This window comes from Micromys minutus (assembly GCF_963924665.1).
Source record: "Micromys minutus genome assembly, chromosome: 14".
Lineage (NCBI taxonomy): Eukaryota > Metazoa > Chordata > Mammalia > Rodentia > Muridae > Micromys > Micromys minutus.
Window position 1 is genome coordinate 45,876,811 of NC_137983.1, and position 21,964 is coordinate 45,898,774.

Genomic DNA, 21,964 nt, shown 5'->3' on the forward strand with positions numbered 1-21,964 from the left:
TAGATACCACTGTCCAAAGATGAGACCTAGGGCCTACTGAGTGATGGACATTTAAAACTGAGTGGAGTGGGGTAACACTCCCTCACAGAGTTAGCGTTGGAGCCGTTCACCAACCACCCAACAATAACACCGGGAACCATTTTACTAGAAAATGTTCAAATACTTCCCTCAAAGTGTCTTCAAGCCCGGAGAAAAGGTCACTGAAATGTTCACAGTTTCTGAAGCCTGCCTCACTGAAGTGGAAAACTTCTAGTTCTTTGGAAAGCTGGGGGGCACACAGGTGAAAGGATGTTTGAACACAGCAAACACATGGAAGGACCTGCGATGAAGGAGTATCAGTATGATGCCACAGACGGTGGGAGACAGCACTGCGCGCATTGGTTTGGTCTGCTACACTCGGTTTTTTCACTAAAGACACGCATGTATTGGTTCACCTTACATAGCATTAAACTCAACTTGTGATAACTCCGACATCGAGAGAAACTTGCCGAAGAACTGCTCGTGAGGTTCCTGCAGCAGCTGCTGCTTTTGCGGCCTTCCCTCAGGCTGGTTGGTGAGCCTGGTGGTTTCTTCAGGATTGAACTACAGCTGCCTGCTGTCTGCTTCCTGAAAGGACTGGACTGTAGCTGCTGGTTTGGGCCTGGTGTCTGCCTGCCTAGAGGACTGGTCTGCAGCGGCTGAGTCATATTTGGTGTTTGCTGTGGGTCTGAAATGCTGCTCAAGAAGATCAAGCTCACCCCCCAAAGAACTATGGCTGAACAGGTCCACTTCCCCTATATCCTGACAACTTTTCTCCTCTACTACCTCTGTTGGGTAGTACGCTGAGGAGAGGTTGAATTCTCATTAAAAGTAGGTTGCAAAAAAATGTATGCCTATACCTTGCCTTGTATTTTTATTACTCATAGTCTCCCTGTGATCTTAATTGAGGCTTCTTTTGGGTGGGGCTAAGTATATAGGTTTTTTAAACAAAAAAAATATTCTAGTCGTCCTCTTAATGTCTATTTTTTCTCGTATAATTGTAGAAAATAGAGATTTCAGACCTTAATCCAATTTTCCCCAACATCTGATTAGAAAAAAAAATTCAAACCCGTCAGAAATGTGAAAGAAATGCAGATGCCCAGAGACTGGGTCCTATAATCAGAATTCCACGTTTATCAGCCAGAAGACATTTTCCTAAGCTTAGGAGTGACATGGGATAGAGTTAATGTGCCACCGTAATCACACAGAATTCTCTGTGCTTCATGAGAATGCTGTACTATGGCCAATTCCATGGATGCTTTAAACAAGTCAGCACAGGCCAGCCATTAGCTGGGTGGAGGAGCTTCCAGAGAGTCCTTCCCAGCTTAAAGAAACAAAGTATCAAAGTCATCTGGCTTGCTGCCTAAGCACACCTACAGCTTCTCACTCTTAGAAGCAGGTGATACCCACAGGCACAGCCATAGACTTTTCTTGGTTGTGCAGGAGAGCAACCAGCAGGACTTTGTCCGGGACAGAGGGAGAGGAGGTGGTGTCTTGTATGTATCTCATCTGTTTTTCTACCCTGGGCTCACAGGCAATTGTCAGTCTGGATAACACCCACTCTGTCCACATTTGCACAACCTTCTCTGCCTTCCAGAGGCATTATATTGTAGAGGCTAGCACAGTTCCTTTATTTAAAACATTTTTTAATGAGTATGTGTGTGCTTAACTGCACTGTGTGCAGTCAGGAGCAAACAGAAGTCAGAAGAGAGCAGCAGAGCCCTAGACCTGGAACTACAGGCTGTTGAGAGCCACCACATGGACACTGGGAACCACCCTGCAGTCCGTCTGCAAGACAAAAACAGCCTCAACTGTTCGAAAGCTAAGGGAAACAGCGGCAGTCACCTCTGCAAGCCGTTTCCAGCTCCAGGGTGGGGTATGAGCTGCCTGAGGCCCGGCTGTAAAAAGTCTGGGTTTTCAGACATAAATTCAAACCCACACTGTAACTGCCTTAGAGCTGTGTGAACTTAGGGCAATTAGGGCATAACTGTTTCTTCTCTTTATAAAATAGCAAACCTTTTATAGATGAATCCCCGTTGAAGTCTTAGTGCGGTGCTCAGTGGGGCACATGGTAAGTGTTCAAAACAGATGAAACACAAAGTCACTGTTCACTAAGGAATAGCTAATTTAAAATTCTGATTTCTTTCCAAGCTTTTGTGTATGTATGTACTGTACACTGTGCCCAATCCCTCTGTCCTCCCCGTGCATGCCTCTTCTGCCTCCTATTGGTCACCTTTGTCACCCTGAGGAAATTCCTTTTGTCTATGCACAAAGATCATCCATGTCTCTGGAATTCTAAAGTTCCTTATTTCAATGGCCACCGTGGTGTCTCACTGGGTGGAGGTGCTTGTGTGCAGCCCTGGGGACCTGACTCTCCCTCTCATATCTGAGGAGGTGGCAGGAGAGAACAGACTTCTGAGTGTTGTCTTCAGACCACCACATGTGTCATGAACATACATGCACACACACACACAAATAGTAAAATATATCATTACGTTTATTATTTTTTTCATTTTGATCGTGTGCTTTCACCTCCCTCAACTCCTCCCAAATCTTCCCCATCTCCTGACCCACCCAACCTCAAGTTTTCCCTTTCTTAAATTTTTTAAAAGTTAATTGTTTCATTGGCAATACATTTTATAATGAAAAAAAAATTACTGAGGTAATGTCTGTATCTCCTCAACTTAGGTTCCCTGTGGTTACTTTGATCTTATGATAGAGGATAGAGGTGTCATAGTTAAGATCTGAGCATTTATATCCCAAAAGGTCTGAACCCCCTGCCTTTGGTGCTGTTGAAGGATACCCCACTCAGAGTGTGTTTTTGAAGGGACCCAGACCCCCATCCTAGCTCTGTCTTTGCTTCCACTGTGTTGAACCTACAGAAAGTAGCGACTCCTCCACCATACACCCTGACAGGTTTTGCCACAAGTCCAAAACCAAGAGGCCATGGACCCAAACTTTTGAGACAAACCTTCCCTGCTTCTAAATCGTCTCTAGAACTTTGGCAAAAGAACACTGTTACGTGGCTGAATTATGCAATGCGCTTCTCAAATGATGGAGATGTACCACATCCTACAAGATGAGAAGAACGCCAGGTTTTGCCTTATGACTACTTTTACCTGGGTGTGGGCTAACGGTATTAGTTTATGCTTGCACATTTTAAAACATATTCAAGTATTAAAGGTTCAGATGCTCTCAAGTGTTCCAAATTCCATTAGGTAGACAGAATATTCAAACACACGCCACTTTTAAAAGTTCCTTGTTTAAGCTTTTGCTTTTACTTTACAGATAATGCATAGTACACAAGGTAAAACTGAAAGCTACAGGCTCTTCCGAGAGTTTTCATTTCCCAACCGCTAGTCTCACAGCTGCCTAAGCAACCACTTCCTGAAACGCAAATACACAAGCGAGCGCTCACACTCACTACCCCACACCACCCATACTGATTACTGAGTACTCGGAAAATCTCTACAGCTTCAGCTCTCCCCAGGGACCTGCTCTCACAAGGGAGAGATCAGCGCTGGCCACTTCTAGTCTCTGTAAGGTTTTCTTTCTGTTTTTCTTTCCACAAACTGATTCTGTTTGGCTTCCCTGAGCCTGCTCGCCCAGTCCTTAGCGGAGTCGACGCTAGCAGAGAGGACAGGAAGCAGGTGTCCGGCGCCATCGGAGGGCAGGCCTGCGTGGGAGCCGATGGTCCCCGCAGCGCAACCCGAGTGACTCCGGCGACACCCGCCTCCCCCTGCACCTTAGAAACCGCACCACCCGTCAGCTGGCTTCAAAACAAAGAGTCCTTTCAGCAGCTTCAGATGCTGGCTCGTCGCCATGGCTACCGTCCTCCGCCTCCTCCCCCTCCCCTCCCCGCTCCCCGCAGCTGCGTGGGTGGAGGCGCCGCTTTGTCCCCGGGGGCCGGCTTTATTTCCCGCCTTTGCGGTGGACTAGAAAGGAGTCACACCCGGGAATTCACAGTAGAAGCCGCAAGTTTCTTTTTAGCCAGGATGGCTGGGTCCGGAGAGCCTGTCCCCCCGCAGGCTCAGCAGCGCCACCTTCCGTGGCCAAGAGCGCACTGCTCAGTCCGCCGCTGTGCAAAAGCTCCGTGGAACTTCCCATTGTCGCTATTCTAGTGGCGTTCTCATTTTGAAGGGCTCGAGCTTTCTTGGCTGAAAGACAAAATGGTTATGTAAACACCCAAGACGACTTGTTTTGTCTTTCCGATGCTTCTTATTTTCAATGACTATGAACTCTCAAAAATCTTGTACTTTTGATGAATTTCTCAGTATTTACTGTGGATTTTCTATGAAGAGACTTTTTTTTTTTTAAATAAAAACATCTAAAGAGCCAGAAAACAATCTTTGGTTGCCGTGTGAATTTGGGAGTTGGGAGGTTCTTGTAGGTCCACGCGCCTATAAGCTGTCTTGAAGAATCCTAGAGTGAGGACAGATGGGGCTTACAAGATCTGTCTGGGGGCCTTGGGTGGGGGGGGGGGAGAATAGCCTGAGAGAATAGATCAAGAGAGAGAGAGAAGGTAGAGCAGTGTGCAGAGAAAAACAGGCTGGTGTCTCTGTGCAGAGGACCATAGGATGAGCTATACGAAGCCATATTTCTGTGGCTGTGGGAGGGAGTGGTCACTGTATTCCTAACATTGTACTTAATAAAGGCAAATGCTGACCGGGATTCTGGGGCAGCTGCGTCACATCTCACTGAGTCAGTTTTAACAAATCTTGAAAGATCATTCCCAAACGATTAAAAAGGCCATGCGTAGCACTCAGGCAATGCTCTAAGCTATGCAAAGAAAAGGCAACCCAGCAAGTGATTGGCAGGGGAAGTTTTTCTGGTCTTCACTTCCAGCTACAAAAAAACCACATTTGATGAACAGGAAGCAGCCGGGTCTGGCACCCAGTAGACAAATGTTTGCAAAGCAGAGGTTGGCTTTGCTTTTTCCTTCTGAGAGCAATCTTTATCTAAATAACTACTTAGAAAATAAGTATGTTATTTGAAAACTTGAGGGGGAGGGAATCAATCGCTCTTTTTTTTTTTTTTTTTTGGCTCTGAAATTATTTTTTAAAAAATTTTACATCCTCTCCCGCGTGCGACTGACCGTGTGAGTAGCGACCAGGTAGAAAGCACACGCCTTTAAACCCAGCGGAGGGAAACAATTCAAGGCGGTCCAGGGCTACATAGTGACTTTCAGGCCAGCCAGAATTACGCAGCCAAACTATCTCAAATAACAAAACGAAAGAGGAAAAAAGTTTTTGCATGTATGAGGTACGTGTTTGCGGGTGTCAGAAGTCGACCTTGAATATCACTGCTCACCTTCCACCTTTAAGATGGGGCCTCTTGTTTTAGGTACTGCCAGAGACCTGGAGACTCACCTAGGTTGGCATGGCCGCCATCACCGCAGTTTGTCATTTTATCTTACAATGTGCCCAGCATCTTTTTTTTTTTTTTGCAACCCCCTTCACACTTTATCTTACTGAATGCCTCATTTTAATCTAACTGAAGAGAAAATTTCTCTCTGAATCTCTGCTTCACACTTTCCCGAGTGTGATCCAGATTTAAGGCAGTTTCAAAGACCTGCCCGACACCTTCACTGTCGGATCTGGGAACTGAGGTTCTGAAAGGAGAAGTCAGTCTTGCCTGCCCTCCCCCACCCGGTCTCTCGTCTTCTCCCCTTCCCTCCTTTCCTCTACTCTCCACATCTTTTCCCGCTGGCTTGGAACGCCCCGCGTAGACAAGGCTGGCCTCGAACTCACTGAGATACACCTGCTTGTGTCCTGAGTGCTGGGATTAAAAACCTATGCCACAAGTCCCGGCAAGCAGTCGCATTTTAAGTGCATCTGTGTGGTGGAGGGTAGTTATGATTGGTTATCTGTGATGCACTACATCACGAATCATTTTCATTTTACCTTTCCGGTCACTTTCTAGCTCCCCGGAGGCCCTTTGTGACTGGATGACCGACTGTCTTCATCCTCCAATGAGGGCTTGGAGTCTCAGGGCTACACCAATGGAAGGTTAGCGGACCTTCAACAAAGGCCAATCGGGTGCTAGAGCCTAGCAGGCGGACGGCGATCAATCAGAGCGGAGGAGCGGCGGCCGGGGAGCGGCTGGCCAATCAACGTGTGGGCGGCGAGGAGGGGGCGGAGCCTTCGCGCAGGGAGCGATGCGCAGCGCGACTGCGCTGCTGCAGAGCCTGAACGGAGCCTGAGACCTGGTCGAAGCTGGTAGGGCTGGGCGCGCGGATGGAAAGGGCTGCGTTGGGCGTCGCCTGGGAGAGATGCGGGAGGAGTCGCGGGCTACAAATACTGTTGCCATGGCAACGCAGGTGCACGGTCCTGGGACCAGGGTCCCTGCTTCTGGATAGTTTTCAGGCTGGAGCAACTAGGCCCATAGGGCCTCCTAGGCTTGCAGGCTACTGGGCTACAACCTCTCCGAGCCTGTCTTGGCAGCCTGCGGTCTGGACTCTGCTGGGGGCATTAAGAAAACAGGTCTTAGCAATATGACCAGTTGTGCTAGCTCAAGTCAGTTTGTTTCTAGGCCACCCCTGGGTGCAGTACGGCTGGAGATGTCACTGTGGGCAAACTAGGGTGTCTCCAGATTTTTTTTTTTAAGCACCTAGCGAAGTGCTTTGTGCACAAATAATTAATTCAGAGAATAGGTCCATAGTGAATGAGTAAAGATCTCAGCGGCAAAGATTCCAGGGACTTACTCTGCTCAGGAGAAACATGTATGCTGTTTCCAATAGGAACTATGGTAGGGTAATGTTAAGTTAAATTTTAATATAGTTCATTTGACCCAAACATAGCACCAGTATTAGATTAATGGTAAGGTATTTAAAATTGTGTCCTTTTCCCAACCGAAACCGTTCAGCCCCTTGCTTATCTTATAGTACATGTCAGCTCCATAGGCCTCCTTTCAAATGCTCACTAACTACCCTTTTAAATAGTCCTGGGAGACAGGATCTTGTTATGTAACCCAGGCTGGTGTTCCTCCCTGCCTTAATCTCCCAAGTGCCAGGCAAAGTAGTATTTAAAAGGAAATTGAGTGTGTTTGTGTGTGCCCCTGTGGACAACAGGAAGTCACTTCTCTTCGATCACCTCGTGGGTCCCAATGAATCGAATCCCATTGTTTGGGTCAAATGAGTAAAGATAACTGGAAATATACAACAGACAAACAAGATGGCTGCTAGTTATTCTTGGGAACTCAAGGGAACGATCCGTAGGGCTCATGTAGTAGTAGCAGGTAGGTCCAGTTGGTGGCCCAGGGCAGCTATGAATGTTGCCTAACATGAAAGTGTAAACTTACTTAAATCATGAGGAGATTTATTTTCCGGAACATCTTGTTCTGGAACTTGTATGGTTTCTGAGCGTGCGTTTTGTGGATCACAGTGTCATGTTGCAGTATCAAAAAGTTGAATGGGCCTATGGGAGGAGGGCTTGAGTCTCCTGATCCTGAAAGAAGGGTGGGTCTTGAACTGTTGGAAGGAAAATCAGGGTGTTTTAATTCAGGGAAGCTGAGTCCAGCCTCTTTTGTTTTTAGGGTTGAAAGCTAGCCGAATCCAGAGGCTCACGGAGTGCAAACGCACACCTCTCTCTCCTACCAGCCTCTTCATCATGATTCACAGTCTTTTCTTGATCAACTCTTCTGGGGACATTTTCCTGGAGAAGCACTGGAAGAGCGTGGTCAGCCGCTCTGTTTGTGATTACTTTTTTGAGGCCCAAGAGAGAGCTACAGAGGCGGAAAATGTGCCTCCAGTCATCCCCACCCCTCACCACTACCTCCTGAGCGTTTACCGACACAAGATCTTCTTTGTGGCTGTGATCCAGACAGAGGTCCCACCTCTGTTTGTCATCGAATTCCTTCATCGGGTAGTGGACACATTTCAGGTTTGTGAATGTGGGAAGCTATATAAATGTGTGTGTATAAGAATTATGGTGTTAGGAAAGGGGAGGAGCATGTGATGACTCCTTGGGGAGCAAGTGTGTTCTGTTCATAGTGCTCACCCCCACATCACACGGGAAGGACCGTTTTTTATTGTAAGAGAATTGAAGCACATTTTATCTAAAAATACTATTCTGGGATGCCAATCCTCAATCCTCAGCTACACACCGGTGGAAAACAAACTATTTCAAGCCCAGAATATGGAGCAAACAGAAGAATTCAGTAGTGAAGTTGTTAAGCTGTTCTCCATAGGCCCTGCTCTGATTTCTAAGTACTTTACCCATACACAACTTAACAATGATTGTCATACCAATTACAGTATAATTTACTGCAGGCCAGGAAGAAAACAAAACAAAACAAACAGTTGTCTGTTTAAAACCACAGAGGTGAGGCTTGAGAAATGGCCCATCAGTTAGAAAACACCAGCTGCTCTTCAGAACCCAGGTTCCATTTCCAGCCCCCACAAAGTGGCTCCCAACTCTCTGTAGCTTCAGCTCCAGGCGGTCTGCTGCCCTCTTCTGGCCTCTCTGGGCACTGCATGAACGGGTGCAAATGGACCTACAAATCCCTACACACAAAGAAAAAAAATTAACAACAGAAAAATTAAAACCACAGAGGAATCTTAGGAAGTAGAATCTAGCTCAGTTTTGCGGCCCCTGGGGAAAGTGGGTCAGCGTGGAGCCGAGTGTTTCTCCTCTTGCAGTATCTGCTTCTAGTTCTTGAAGGTGGTGGAATTTGCTGTAGCCCTTTCGTTGAAGGGCTCCTTCTGCGTTGTGTTTGGTTTACAGAAACTCCTGAGATGAATACTCATTTATCAAAGGAGATCACTGTTGGGAAAGAACTGTGGTATTTTCTTTCAGTTATATCCCCCCTCTCTCTTTAAGGAAACTATACCTAAAATGTGTCTTGAGTTCACTTTAGACTCTCACCGATGCCTGTCACTATCTGATGTAGTTCAGGCTAGAATCAGTTCAAGGGCCTGGTAGTGACATCACCTGAAGCCCATGCCTGGGCAGTGGAGGCCCTCACGGCGTGACTGGGGAAGAGAGGATGAAACACAAGCTTGTCTTTAGATGGAAGGGCTCGGAGACCAGCTTCAGCTTAGCAGTTGTCACCCTCCGTGAGTAGAGCAGGATTTCCCCAGTGTGCGCTTCCCCCATTCAGAGGTCTGTGTAGCCATCTTGGAGGCCCTGTAAGAGCCAGGCCTGACACTTGAGAAACTTACACCAACTGACCACATACCTGGTCAGTGTTGTCATCATCCCTAGTGTGTGCGTTTAGTTTGTGCACACACATAGTGTGGCTGCATTATGCCATCCAATCAGTACGCAGAATAGTTAGCAGGTGACACTTCAGATTGTAACCTGAGGGGTTGGGGATTTAGCTCAGCCTAGCAAGTGCAAGGTCCTGGGTTCGGTCCTCAGCTCGATTGTAACCTAAGAGACCCTGGGTTTGATGCAAGCACTGGGAAGGGAGAGAGAATGAGAAGACTGTGATTAGGTCTTCCAGCCTTTCCTACACCCTGGATACGTTGGGTATGTGGTTAGCACTTTAAGTAAATGATAAACTTTTGGGAATCCCAACTTCAGGGGTGCTCTAAAGAGGCCTTGGGCTGGTTCCTCTGTCCATTTCATCACGTCCTGAATGAGTTTCAGGAAAGTGCACAGCAGAAGATTAAAAGGTTTTCTGTACAGTTCGACGTCACGCCGGCTATCACAACTCTGCACAGTTCATACATGTTTATACATGAGCAGATCTACTATAGGTTAAGCTTCGTTACATTTTTGTCAAGTCAAGGAAATCAACCCAAAGAACTTGACTTTCTCTGGCTACCAACACCATAAATGCCGGACGCTAGTCCTGGCTATTAGCCTAAGCCAGGCGGCCCAGGACAAGAGGCCTTACCGTGTTTCCCCTGAGTGAATGTCATGGTGACATGGACAGGCAAGTTCCTCCTCCCGTGAATATTGTTTCATCTCCCCCTGCAGTCCGGGTGATAATCATGCTTCTTATGTCTTCATCAGGACTATTTTGGGGTCTGTTCCGAGCCAGTGATCAAAGACAATGTGGTGGTGGTCTACGAGGTGTTGGAAGAGATGCTGGACAATGGGTTCCCCCTGGCTACGGAGTCAAACATCCTCAAAGAGCTGATAAAACCTCCCACCATTCTCCGGACCGTGGTCAACACCATCACAGGTGTGAGCGGGGTGGGCTGGCGGCTGGGGGATGCTTCGGAAGCCCAGGCTCCCCAACCCCCCGAATCTCTGAGTTCTTGGGAGTCTTATCTTATCTTTCATGTGCTGGAGATCTAACCTGAAATTATAATTGTACGTGGAAATTATAATTTAATTAATAATTATAATTATACTTTAATTTTATGTTGTTCCCGGTGGCACAGCACTTGTCTTAGCATGTAATCTCAGCTCGGTAGGAAAGAAAAAACCTTATTTAGCCGTATTTTATTCCAATTAAAGGGAAAATATGATTAGTATAGAAACTTCAGAAACACAAGAACAAGAAAATCTCCAAATTTAACTACTCTTTTAATATTTATACACATATACAGTATGTGTATATATTTATTTATTTTTAACCTGTGAATGATGTGTAGATACATTTTTACTTAAATTTTATTTTATGTATACTGGCATTTTGCCCACATGTATGTTTGAGTACTGTGTGTGCCTGGTTCTCTGAGGAGGCCAGCAGAGGGCATCTAGTCCCCTGGAACTGAAGTTGCAGACAGGCATGAGCTGCCACGTGGTTGCTGAGAGTTGAACCCCCTGTCTTCTGGGTTCTGCAGCTAGTGCTCTTAACTGATGAGCCATCTCTCCAGCACCCAGATAAAATATTTCTAAGTTATAGCATAGATATTTTTCAAAATCATGGCTCTAACCAGTGTTTTATGAGCACCAACTGTGATCTACTGACATCATTGTGAATAATTAGTGTTTTTCTATGTCCGATGGACCCTGACTCATTTGTCCGGCCCCTGTCTATGATGTTTCTGATTTTCTTTTTTTATCCTTTCAAAACATAGGATTCTTATTTTTGAGTCTTGTCTATTCAGTTCTGGAAAAGGAGGAGCCCCGCTGAGGGGTTTTAGAGACTCCCACACATCAGGCCTGAAAACGCCTGGCAGACTTTGCTTTCTGTCGCAGAACTGAACCGCTGTCACCAACCCTGCTAAGTTCTGAGGGTGTGGGCGGCGCCGGATAGTTGGTGTTTCATTTCACACACTCTTGTTACCAGGAAGGTTTCGAACCTGTGTTTCGGACTCACTGTTCTGTGTCCTTTGTTTCAGTACTGAGATGCTTTTTGTGTCTTTCAACACTGACTTGAAGGATCCCTCTGATTGGCTCCACAGCCCTCTGCGATGGAAGTGCATCTGCTGGTTTGCAGGCACTGCCTAGAAAGCTCCATTTTCTGAGTCCCTGGGCACATGTTACTTGTTCTAGCTGCCATGGCCATTGCTGTATGTGTAGAATGTTTTGATTTAGTTATAAGGCAAATGGGGGTTTCAGAGAACTCGACAAACTAATTCTGGGGAAATCTAACTCTGAAGAGGAACAGGACAGTTTTGTGAAGGGATCACAGGAGGATTAGATTTGCTCTGTCATCCAACAAGAGGCATCGAGTTCACGTGGTGCGTGAGACAGAAACTCAGAGTTACCACCTCGGAAGACACAAGACAAATTTTCAATTTTTTTTTAAAGGAGACTGAGATATATGCAATGCACCATGTAGTGTGCCAGATCCATGCAATGCTGTTTTGGTGATTTTTAAAAGAACAGTTCTAACCCAGCTGTGCTTTGCAACATTCCGAGTTTAGCTGAAACCTTAAAACCTTTTCGAAACCTTTGTTATAAAGTTTTAGGACCTCCATCTCTCTGAGCCATTGAAAACTCTCCCCTGAGACCCCCGTTTTGAATAGCTGTAATGTTCTATACTTAACGCTGACGATTCCGTGTGTTTAGGGGTTCTTTCTTTAGAGTAAAAAGATGCAGGCAGTGGGAAGAAGAAATAGGATTTAAATTAGTTACGGTCATCACTTGGAACTGAAGTGAGCTTTGATGTCTGTGGGAGCGGGGTAGCGAGGAGCCACACACAGCTGCAGGGGTAAAGGCCGGACCTGGCTTCAGTCTCTTTTGTTCGGTGCGGGCATGACACAGATCCTGGTGATGAAAACCTGCCTTAAACTAGAATAACGTTTCACTCATGATGGCCCTTTGTCAGCGTGTAGGTGCCCAGACCTCCAGAAACACAGAACATTATCTAAGCTGTTGTGGAATTTGAGATCCCTCAGCCCTCTTCTCTCAAGACCAGAATCTGATACCCACTCCTCAGGTGGCTGTCCTTCCAACCTCTGCTCCAGGCAGCAGACCAGATGTCGACAATGGCTTTAAAAATAGACCGGGCTGCCCTGCATAGGAGAAGCTGAAGGTTCATCTTCCACAGTAACAAGGACGTGGAAACTTGCGGGGGGATAGCCTTAGGTTGTTCCGTCTGAATTGGCGTTAAACGTACCACTTTGATTCTAGTTTACCAGTATTAATTGTCTCAGGGAGCACCAATGTGGGGGACCAGCTTCCGACTGGACAGCTGTCGGTGGTGCCTTGGCGACGGACTGGGGTCAAATATACCAACAACGAGGCCTATTTCGATGTGGTTGAAGAGATAGATGCTATCATTGACAAGTCAGGTAGGTACCGTGGGCGTGCCGAGTGCGGAGCGCCGCTGGTTCCCTGGGTGGAGGGATGACGCAGCCGGGTCTCACATCGCCCTTTGCGGGACTTCTCTTGAATGAGAAATGAGAGTAGCAGGGTTGAGGATTGTGGGTGGGGAAGGAGGACGCAGAGTAGCTAGGCTGTGTTTGGTGGTGGGTGTGTACCAGTCGTCCGGAGTGAGGCAGGAGGATCGAGATTTCCCGGCCACCTGGGGCTGTGCAGCCAGACCCTGGTTCAGGAAACTATGAAGTTGGGGGCGCTGTATGAAGTGCGCTCTTGTTGGTTAGGTGTCCTAATGACAAGGTTCTTTCCTGAGCATGTGGGAGCGCTTCCCGCTGACTGCTGTTGAAGGAGGTGCAGGCACATGGGCTTAGCCTTGTGCTGTCCTCAGCTTAGTAAACTAAGTCCCACCACCTGCTGTGCTCCAGAGCTGTCACTCAGCAGTGTTCACAGCCTGGATCGAGGGACCGAGGCGAAAAGGAAATGGTGAAACTTTGAAACTGGCCCCACACTACAGTTTTTCATATCAACACAAGTGATTAACACCCCATCTATCCAATAGCAAGGAAAATGACCAGTATGCTTTGATACAGTCATCCTGTGGAGTACTGTACATTAGTAGGAAAAGGAATAACTGGTCCACTCATCAACATGAGTGTCTCTTAGACTGTTGGGGGAAACCGAGTCAGATGTTCTATTCAGCAGATTGCATTTAGCGAAACTTGAAAGCAGGTGCAGTCTGAGCTCATACAAGTCAGAATTGAAAGGGATGCCATTAGCTAGGAAGGAGAGGGAGGAGTATGTTGTCATGTTAGAAACTTTCCTCCACATTTGATGTGGACCATATTTAACTATATGTATGTGTTTAAATTCACAGAGCTGTAAGGTTTTTACATTTTACTAATTTATATCCCCATTAAGAAAAATTTTGAATTGACCCGAGAGAGAGAAAGAGAGAGAGAGAGAGAGAGAGAGAGAGAGAGAGAGAGAGAGAGAGAGAGAGAGAGAGCGCGCTCTGCAGTTAGGAGCCCTGGTTGTTCCTCTGCTGGCTTCAGTTCCCAGGATGGCTCTCATCTGGCCATAACTCCCGTATCAGGGGATCTGACGCCCTCTCCTGGCCTCCATTAGTACTGCACACAAGTGATGTACAAACATAATCGGCAATACCCCATAACCATGGAATGAAGATACAGGAAACAAATCTTAATTTCTTCTTTTTATTAAGAGTGGCAATTTGTGTCAGGCTTGGTGGGACATACCTTTAACTCCAGTCCTCTGAGGAGGCAGAGGCAGGTGGATCTCTGTCAATTTGAGGTCAGCCTGGTCTGTATTTTAAGTTCCAGGCCAGTCATAGCTCTATAGTGAGAATCTGTCTTTAAGAAACAAACAAATAAAACCAATGGCCAGTGTCTTAGTTAAGATTTCCATTGATGTGAACAGACACCATGACCAAGACAACTCTTATAAAGAACAACATTTAATTGGGGCTGGCTTACAGGTTCAGAGGTTCAGTCCATTATCATCAAGGCAGGAACATGGCAGCATCCCGACAGACATGGTGCCGGAGAAGTTGAGAGTTCTACATCTTGTTCTGAAGTCAAAAAGAAGACTGTTTCCCATGTGGCTAGGAGGAGGGTCTCAAAGCCCACCCTCACAGTGACACACTTCCTCCAGCAAGGCCACACCTACTCCAACAAAACCACGCCTCCTAAGAGCACCACTCCCTGGGTCAAGCGTATTCAAACCACCACAGCCAGTCTCCAGATAGTGTAGGAGACTGTTCTACAGTGGGGTGGGCTGGAGGCAGGGACACTGTTAGGAGGTTGTGACTAAGGTTCCAACTTAAAGTATAGGTGTCCACAGGAAGTACATATCCCTGGAAAGAGAGTGGGTTCTCAGACAGACGGCCATACCTGGCTACTCCAGCACCGGAAGCTGAAGCAAAAGGAACAAGTTTGGGACCAGCCTGCCCTATGGACAGTAGTATTTCTAGACATGGGAGAGAAGGTGAGAGCTGGCATATGTGCCTGGCTGAGGCACCGGGATGAATCATTTCACTGTAAACCACAGAAATGGGGCCATCAGTGGATCTGCAACGAGCTTGCAATACCGGTGACACCTGGACAGTCATCCCCTGGAGGAGTGAGGCTGAGTGTGAAATGCAGTGTGTCACAGGCTTGCACAGTTGTCATGGGGACACAGGCTCCCACCCTTAACCAAACTGACAACCACTTGCAGAGGAAAAATAAATCTTCTCCAGTGGAGTCACTGGGCATATTAACCACACTAAGGGCAGGCCTGTGCCAAGCAGTACATGACCATTGCAAAATGAATTCAGTGGTGTTTCTGTTGACTTTTTCTCTCTTACAGCTTTGTCTGGGCATGTTTTTTTTTGGGGGGGGGGGCATATTTTGTTTCATTGGACTTCTGCTTGCATATTTTGGTTTCCAGTTTTGTGTTTTTGTGGTTTATTTTTTCCGTTTGAATTTGGTTTACTTTTTAAATAAAGAAAGAGAGGCATAGAGTTGGGTGAGTAGGGAAGTAGATAAAATCTGGGAGGAGTTGGGGGGAAATGTGATTAGAGTATATTGTGTGAAAGCAATCTCTTTCCAATTAAAAAGGGAAAGATAATTGGGTGTGGTAGAGACTGAGGCTAAGGACAGCACGGAGAGCAAGAGTGGCTTGGCCTGAATGTATGTGTCGTGTGTTAGAACACGCAGAGACACGCGTGTGCGACGGAAGCGCAGCTAAGGATGGACGGGAAGACTAAAAAAGAGGGAAAGAGAGGGAAAGAAAGGGAGGGGAGAGAGGGAAGGGGGAGGGAGGATTGATAGTACAGGCAGCAGTCTGAAGATGTGTGGACAGAGACCTGTAGGGTGAGGACCACGGGCAGCCTCAGCCTTGGCAGCTGGGCTCCTAAAGGTCAGCTTCTTTAAACAAATCTTTAAACTTAACTGAACTTAAGTTGCTGGCGCTCTGTGTCTGGCACGGAAACCCTTCTAGAACATCTCTTGCCAGGCTCTGTCTCCACGCTTCTGTTTGAGTTCATAGGCTGGAGCCTGGATGATGGACAGGTGGATGGATCAATTAAATGGGTGGTTAGAGGAGGAGAGGCGGGCAGTGGGGAGGATGGCGGGAGGACAGACAGAGGCGAGACTTGTGTGGTCGCTAGATCCTCTTCCTTTTCCTCTTAGGTTCCACAGTAACTGCTGAGATCCAGGGGGTGATCGATGCCTGTGTTAAGCTGACCGGGATGCCAGATCTCACTCTGTCCTTCATGGTAATGTCCAGAGCCATTGCTCACTTTCTTGTCACGGGAAAGGGAGGTGTTTCTGGAAAGAATGAGAATGAGCTACCACAAGCAGCAATCAGGGTGGCCATGACGCCTACCGGGTCCTTGGACGTGAGTGTGTGCTTAATGAAAATGTCATCTGCATTGCTTTTCAAAGGAAACCCGGGAGCTTACCCCCCACTTTTTGTTCTCCCTGCCTGGCTCTGCAGAACCCCAGGTTGCTGGACGATGTTAGCTTCCACCCCTGTGTCCGTTTCAAGCGCTGGGAATCTGAGCGCATCCTCTCCTTCATCCCTCCTGACGGCAACTTCCGCCTGCTCTCCTACCACGTCAGTGCGCAGAAGTAAGCAGCCACCAGGAGCAGAGTCCGTGTCTGTAGTGATTAGCCGGGGTTCCGGCTCCAGCTCCTTAGGTCGCTAGCTGTGTCGGGGCAGTGAACCGCTTCCCCCCTCCCTGTCTGTCTCTTTTCTGGGACAAGTGCGTGTCTTTCTGAGGGGACAGAGTGGACCTTGCTTCACTGAGTGTCACCGAGGCTGCCATTACTGCCCTCATGGTGGTATCTGCTGAGTTCATCAAAGCCAGCCTAGGGCAGAGCCCTCCTGGTGGGCCTACAGGTGTGGGCTACCAGCGTAGCAACTGCTGTTACATTGTTACCACCCTCGAAGGAAGACAGGCTTCCCTAGAATGTCAGCATATCTGAATTAAATATTTAATCATGCTTAGAAAGACTCCAATGCAGTGCGTTTTGGAGCTCAGTTTTGCTGTAGACGGCATGGAGACTGAGTGGAGTTGGGATCCTAGTGACTCAGGGCAAATGCCTCCTCCCTGGTGCCTTGAGTCTGTGTGTCTGAATCCAGTCATCCCAACTCAAACGGCTCCTCTCCTTATAGATATGACCAGGCAAGTTATTCAGCCTCGGAGAAGCCGAAAGATACCAGTGTTCATGTATAAAATCTCTCTTCTCTCTCCGCTCTGTGTCTTTCTCCCCTCCCCCTCTGTGTGTGTTTCTCTGCGTTTTTCTTTCTCTTACACACACACACACACACACCAATACATTAAGATAATTTTAAATAAGTGAGAAAAGGTATTGAGAGAATAGTTAAAGGGGTATTTTATTTAAAGGTCTCTTTAACTGCTATCTATATATAAGTACTTGGCTGCATGTATGTGTGTGCTCTGCATACATGACTGGTTGCCGTGGAGGCCAGAAGAGGGTGTCAGATCCCCTAGAACTGGAATTCTCATGAGCTTCTATGCTGGTGCTGGGAATCAAACCTTGGCCCTCTGCAAGAACAGCAAGTGCCTGCCCCCAAAGGGTGTTTTTTTTTTTTTTCCATTTTTAAAAAGATTTATTTATTTTATTTTATGTGTATGAGTGTTTCGCTTACGTGTATGTATGTGTACCGCGTGCTTGTCTGGTGCCCGCAGAGGTCAGAAGAGGCATCTGATACACTGGCACTGGTGTCCTGGTCCTTTGTGCTGAGCCATCTCTCCAGCCCCTGACATTTTCTGTTTGAAGAGAGTGTTTTATCTTTTTGCAGCCTAGTTGCGATTCCAGTCTATGTGAGACATAGCATCAGCTTCCGGGACAGTAGTTCACTTGGACGCTTCGAAATCACAGTTGGACCCAAGCAGACCATGGGGAAGACCATAGAGGGTGTGATTGTAACCAGCCAGATGCCCAAAGGAGTCCTGAATATGAGCCTCACTCCATCCCAGGGCACACACACGTTTGACCCTGTGACAAAGGTAGGGGAGTGGGCAGTTGAATCGCCCTCAACACAGGCTGCATGTGGTGGAGAGCAGATTATTTCTGACAGAAGGTTTTCTGAGGAACCCCCTCCTCCCATCAGAGGAGGCTTACCGTATGGAAGGTGGAAGACACCTTGAGGCTGTAGCTCTGAGTTCAAATGAAGACACTGCTCTGGTCGTGTGGGAAAACCCACTTTCTCTGTTTCCTTCTAAGATGCTGTCTTGGGATGTAGGAAAAATAAACCCACAAAAGCTGCCAAGCTTGAAGGGGACAATGGGTCTCCAGGTTGGAGCATCTAAACCAGACGAGAACCCTACAATTAACCTGCAGTTTAAGATCCAGCAGCTGGCCATTTCTGGTGAGTGGTGCGTCTTGAATGGTTTTAAAAGGAGTTGCAAAGGCTTTCTTCTGTCAGAGGCAGACCTCAGTGTCTTCCTGGGGCTATCTGAGGATGGCGTATTAGGTCTGGTTTTATTACCTGATATGGAATCATTAGTAAGATCCCTCCCAGTACCTTTCTGGGCAAAATGTACAGATTATTTAGAAGCTGCCATAAAGACTGAAAACATCTGGGACCCCAGTGAGACGTGGGTGACAGAGGTCTCCATGGACCATTGTTGGGTCATGTAGAGTTGCTGGTTTGAGCTGCCCAAGGTTTTCAGTGGTAGGGGACTTCTCTGTTCTTTACCAGGGATGGGAAGAAATAAGTCCCCACGGCCCCCAGCTTCAGCAGACTTCCTGTCTTTAGAGATCACCGGTCTTCACTGTACTTAGAAAGTACTAATAGCATTTGCTGGGTATTTGTTACATCCTGGCATCTAAAACACATTTTATTCTTGTTTAACTTTTAGAATGGCCGTCTAAAAGCCTCAGAAAGAAGTGGGCTTTCTCTCCGGAGAACATTCTTGTTTTTCTTTCTTGAAAGACTCTTTAACTTAGATGATTAAATTAAATGATATGTTCTTTCCCTTAAACCTCTTAGTGGGCCATAAAGCTATCAGCAAACTAATTTTTGTTCAGTTGGGCAAGAGTATTTAGGAAGCCTTCATCGATCCATTCATTTCCTTTCATTATTCATGAACACTGTTCTCATCCAGTTAGTCAAAGAACTTGAGCAAAGCACCAGGTCATTTACCCACCCTCACTGCAGTCTGTGCCTGCCTCTCTGCCCTGTCCATGGAGAAGACAGCTTCCCTCGGGAGAGCCGTCTGCTGACGTAACCTTTGCTGTAAATGCGTGTAGAAATATTGCAGAGATGTTTACCTCTGCTTGGCAGAACAGGCTTGTTAGACACACTTGCTGCTGTGTGAGCTGACACAAACCCAGACAGCCGTCCCCTTCCTGCTTCAGGGAGATACTCACGTCTCCCTCCTCTCTCCTCCCTCTAGGACTCAAAGTGAACCGTCTGGATATGTACGGCGAGAAATACAAGCCCTTTAAGGGCATAAAATACATGACCAAAGCCGGCAAGTTCCAAGTCCGAACCTGAAAGAGTCTTGTGGAAGGAACAGTCACGAACACTTTTTTCATTTCTTACTTGTCTAAAAGTAAAATGTCAGCCTGTTTCTTAGGTCAGTTCCCTCCAAGCTCCATCTGTTCCCTTTGTCCTTTGTCTTTAGTACCTAAGTGATGGAGGGACAGAAGGTTCATCAGGGAAAAGGTGGCCAAACCCATCGAAGCACTGACTGAGCCCTAGAGACGTGAGCTGAAGAACAGTGGCCCGTGACACTGTTTCACCGCTTTTCACACGGTTGCCGTGGGGGAAAGACCTGCCTTTGATGTTCGGTTTCAGTCACCTAAGCCCAATGGAAGATAACTCTATTGATTTTTTTTTTTTTTTTTAAGATAGAAAGATTTGAAAGAAAAAAAGATTGGAAGAAAAGTGGGTGTTAGTCCAAGAAAGAGCAGTTGAGATTTGATTCATGGGTCTGGGTTGTAACTCAGTGATCATCAAGTTCTGACCTGGGTTCCGGGCGAGCCCTGGTTCATTCCTGGTACCACCCACAAGGCAAGGCAGATCTGCTCTACCAGGGACAAGCTGGTGTGAAGAGAGATGCCACAGTGAAGGGTTGGCGAGAACGGTTAGTGGAATCTCCCCAGCGGCTAGGACGAGCGGAGTGCAGTGATTTTTTTTTCTTCTGACCCCTCTCATGTGTAGAAAGGATTTGCATGTCCAGGACTTTCAAAGTTCAAGACCATGCTTGACCTGAAACCTCGCAGGGATCAGCTTCCTTTGGAGACTGAAATGCCATGGCCTGGCTCTTACAGTCTCACTTGCTGTTTGAGCTGGCCATCATCTTGGTGGGAAGGTTGTCAGCCAGAGAAGTTTACAGCCTTTTGCTGGGATCGCCCCCAAAACAGCAGGGCTCGGTGCAGGCAGATTGTGTGAATGATAGTGGTGGAGTTGAGGTGGGAATTCACCTCCCGCAGTGGACCATGCCCACGCCTGGTGACCTCCATTCATGTTCGTAAGGCCAGACTGGCCCTATTAGGCTGTACTTTCTCCCATCTGAAGGTCCCATCAGAATCCCTGAGTGGGTGTAAACCCACTGAAGACATGCATGAGTTCATGAAGCTGCTTCCCACAGTCTGTTATCACCTACAGCGCCCAGACAGACGGACAGCTCCCAGTCCGCTTACATCCAAAAGAGGCATCCTGAAGCTCTGGATAAAATCAGCACTGCAGGAGGGCAGGCTGTGTGGCCACCCCAAGTTTAAACCGTGGCAGCTGAAGGAGTACAGCTTTCCTACAGAGTATTCTCAACCTGTTTCAGTGTGTCCATTAGTCATTCTACTAAACACAAAAGGCGGGTGTGCTGTTTTTAACTGACAGCTTAGGGAGCCGCTTGAAGTGTGTCGTGCCTGGAGGGAAAGAGACCCAGCTTCCCTCAGTCTGCAAGGCTCTCCCCTAAAGTCCAATTTCTAAGTACATGTGCTTTACTTGTTTGCTTTCTATTGTTGCGCTAGTGTTATCTTGCTGAGGCCAGGACTTATTTTTGCTGCCAAGTAGAGTTCCTTTGTGGTTTGCTTGTGGAGTGAACTGTGCTGTGTACAATCAGATGTTTCTTGCCAGGATCTGGACTAGTGTATCCCCACACCCTGCCACGGAGGGGACACTTTGCAAGTCACTTTCCTAGGCTCTGGGGGATTCCAAGGTTTTTTGGATCACAGGGAGCTATTTGTATCGGTCCTTGAGTGTGTTAAGGTTTGTAAGTGCAGGTCATTTATTCCCTCGAGCACATTTCGACGAAGAGACTGTTGGGGTATGGGATCCACAGGCCTAGACATCATGGATACAGCCAAGCCTCACCGTCCCCACCCAGTGATTGTCAGCAGATGATGCGCAGGGCCTCCCAATAACTGCTCGCTCGGTGTGTGGTCCATGTCGGGAAGTAGCATTTCTGTTTAAGTCTTAATAAAGCTTTACCAGTCCTGGGGACTCTGTCTGGTTACTAAGACTATCCTTCACTAAGTAGAAGGTACTCGGGACATCCAAAACCATGTGTAGAGTGTGAGTCTCCAGTTACCCTGAGAGACGGGTCATTGTCTCTTGTAGAGTTTCTGAGGGAGACAGGGATCAGGGGTGTCTTTTCCGGTTTTCTGTTGTTGCAACAAAACACCTCGAGCAATGCAACTCATCAAAGAAGGTGTTTAACTGGGCTTACAGTTCCACAGGGTTAGAGTCTGTGATGCCGGAGCAAAGGCAAGATGGCAGCCACCTGAGCACACACCGCTTGATCCACCAGTAGGAGGCAGAGAGCACAGTGGGAATGGTGTAGGCTTTTGAAACCTCAAGGCCCACCCCCAGTGACACACCTCCTCCAATAAGGCCACACTTTCTAATCCTTTACAAAGTAGTTCAACCAACTGGGGGCCAAGAATCCAAACACATGAGCCTATAGGGAGCGAGTCTCATTCCAAGCACCATGTGGAGTCTAATGCTGCCAGTCAACATCAACAATACTCCGTTTCTAAGCCAAGTTTTTAGCCATCTTTAGCGGGACTTTTTGGACCCGCCAGAGGTTAAGTAACGACATAGAGACTTACTAATTTTTAGTATAGCTTAGTCCTATAGTTTGGGCTACCTAACATCTAGCTCATCTAACTTAATCTTACTATATCCTAGCCTACGACCCGCCATGTGGCTATTCTTTACCGCTCTCAGTCCCAGTCTGTCTAACCACCTTCCTGGTCCTCATCCGGTGGCGAATCCCAGCCTCTGATTCTCCCCGAGACCCT

General features: G+C 47.3%; 1 protein-coding gene across 1 annotated transcript; it reads left to right on the top strand.

Moving 5' to 3' along the window:
* Positions 1 to 6,204: 6,204 nt before the first annotated feature.
* AP3M2 (adaptor related protein complex 3 subunit mu 2) lies at positions 6,205 to 21,074 on the top strand. The gene is made up of 9 exons (XM_080929053.1): positions 6,205 to 6,236; positions 7,552 to 7,898; positions 9,978 to 10,149; positions 12,518 to 12,655; positions 15,875 to 15,960; positions 16,182 to 16,315; positions 17,514 to 17,721; positions 17,939 to 18,083; positions 19,114 to 21,074. Exons 2-9 carry the CDS (start codon positions 7,626 to 7,628, stop codon positions 19,212 to 19,214), a joined length of 1,257 nt encoding a protein of 418 aa, XP_080785179.1. The 5' UTR covers positions 6,205 to 6,236; positions 7,552 to 7,625; the 3' UTR covers positions 19,215 to 21,074.
* Positions 21,075 to 21,964: the final 890 nt, after the last annotated feature.

Coding starts and splice junctions, on each gene's coding strand:
- AP3M2 (XM_080929053.1), top strand. CDS start 7,626: ATGATTCACAGTCTTTTCTTGATCAACTCTTCTGGGGACATTTTCCTG. Junction 7,899..9,977: donor GGGTAGTGGACACATTTCAG/GTTTGTGAATGT, acceptor TGTCTTCATCAG/GACTATTTTGGGGTCTGTTC. Junction 15,961..16,181: donor ATCTCACTCTGTCCTTCATG/GTAATGTCCAGA, acceptor CTGGCTCTGCAG/AACCCCAGGTTGCTGGACGA.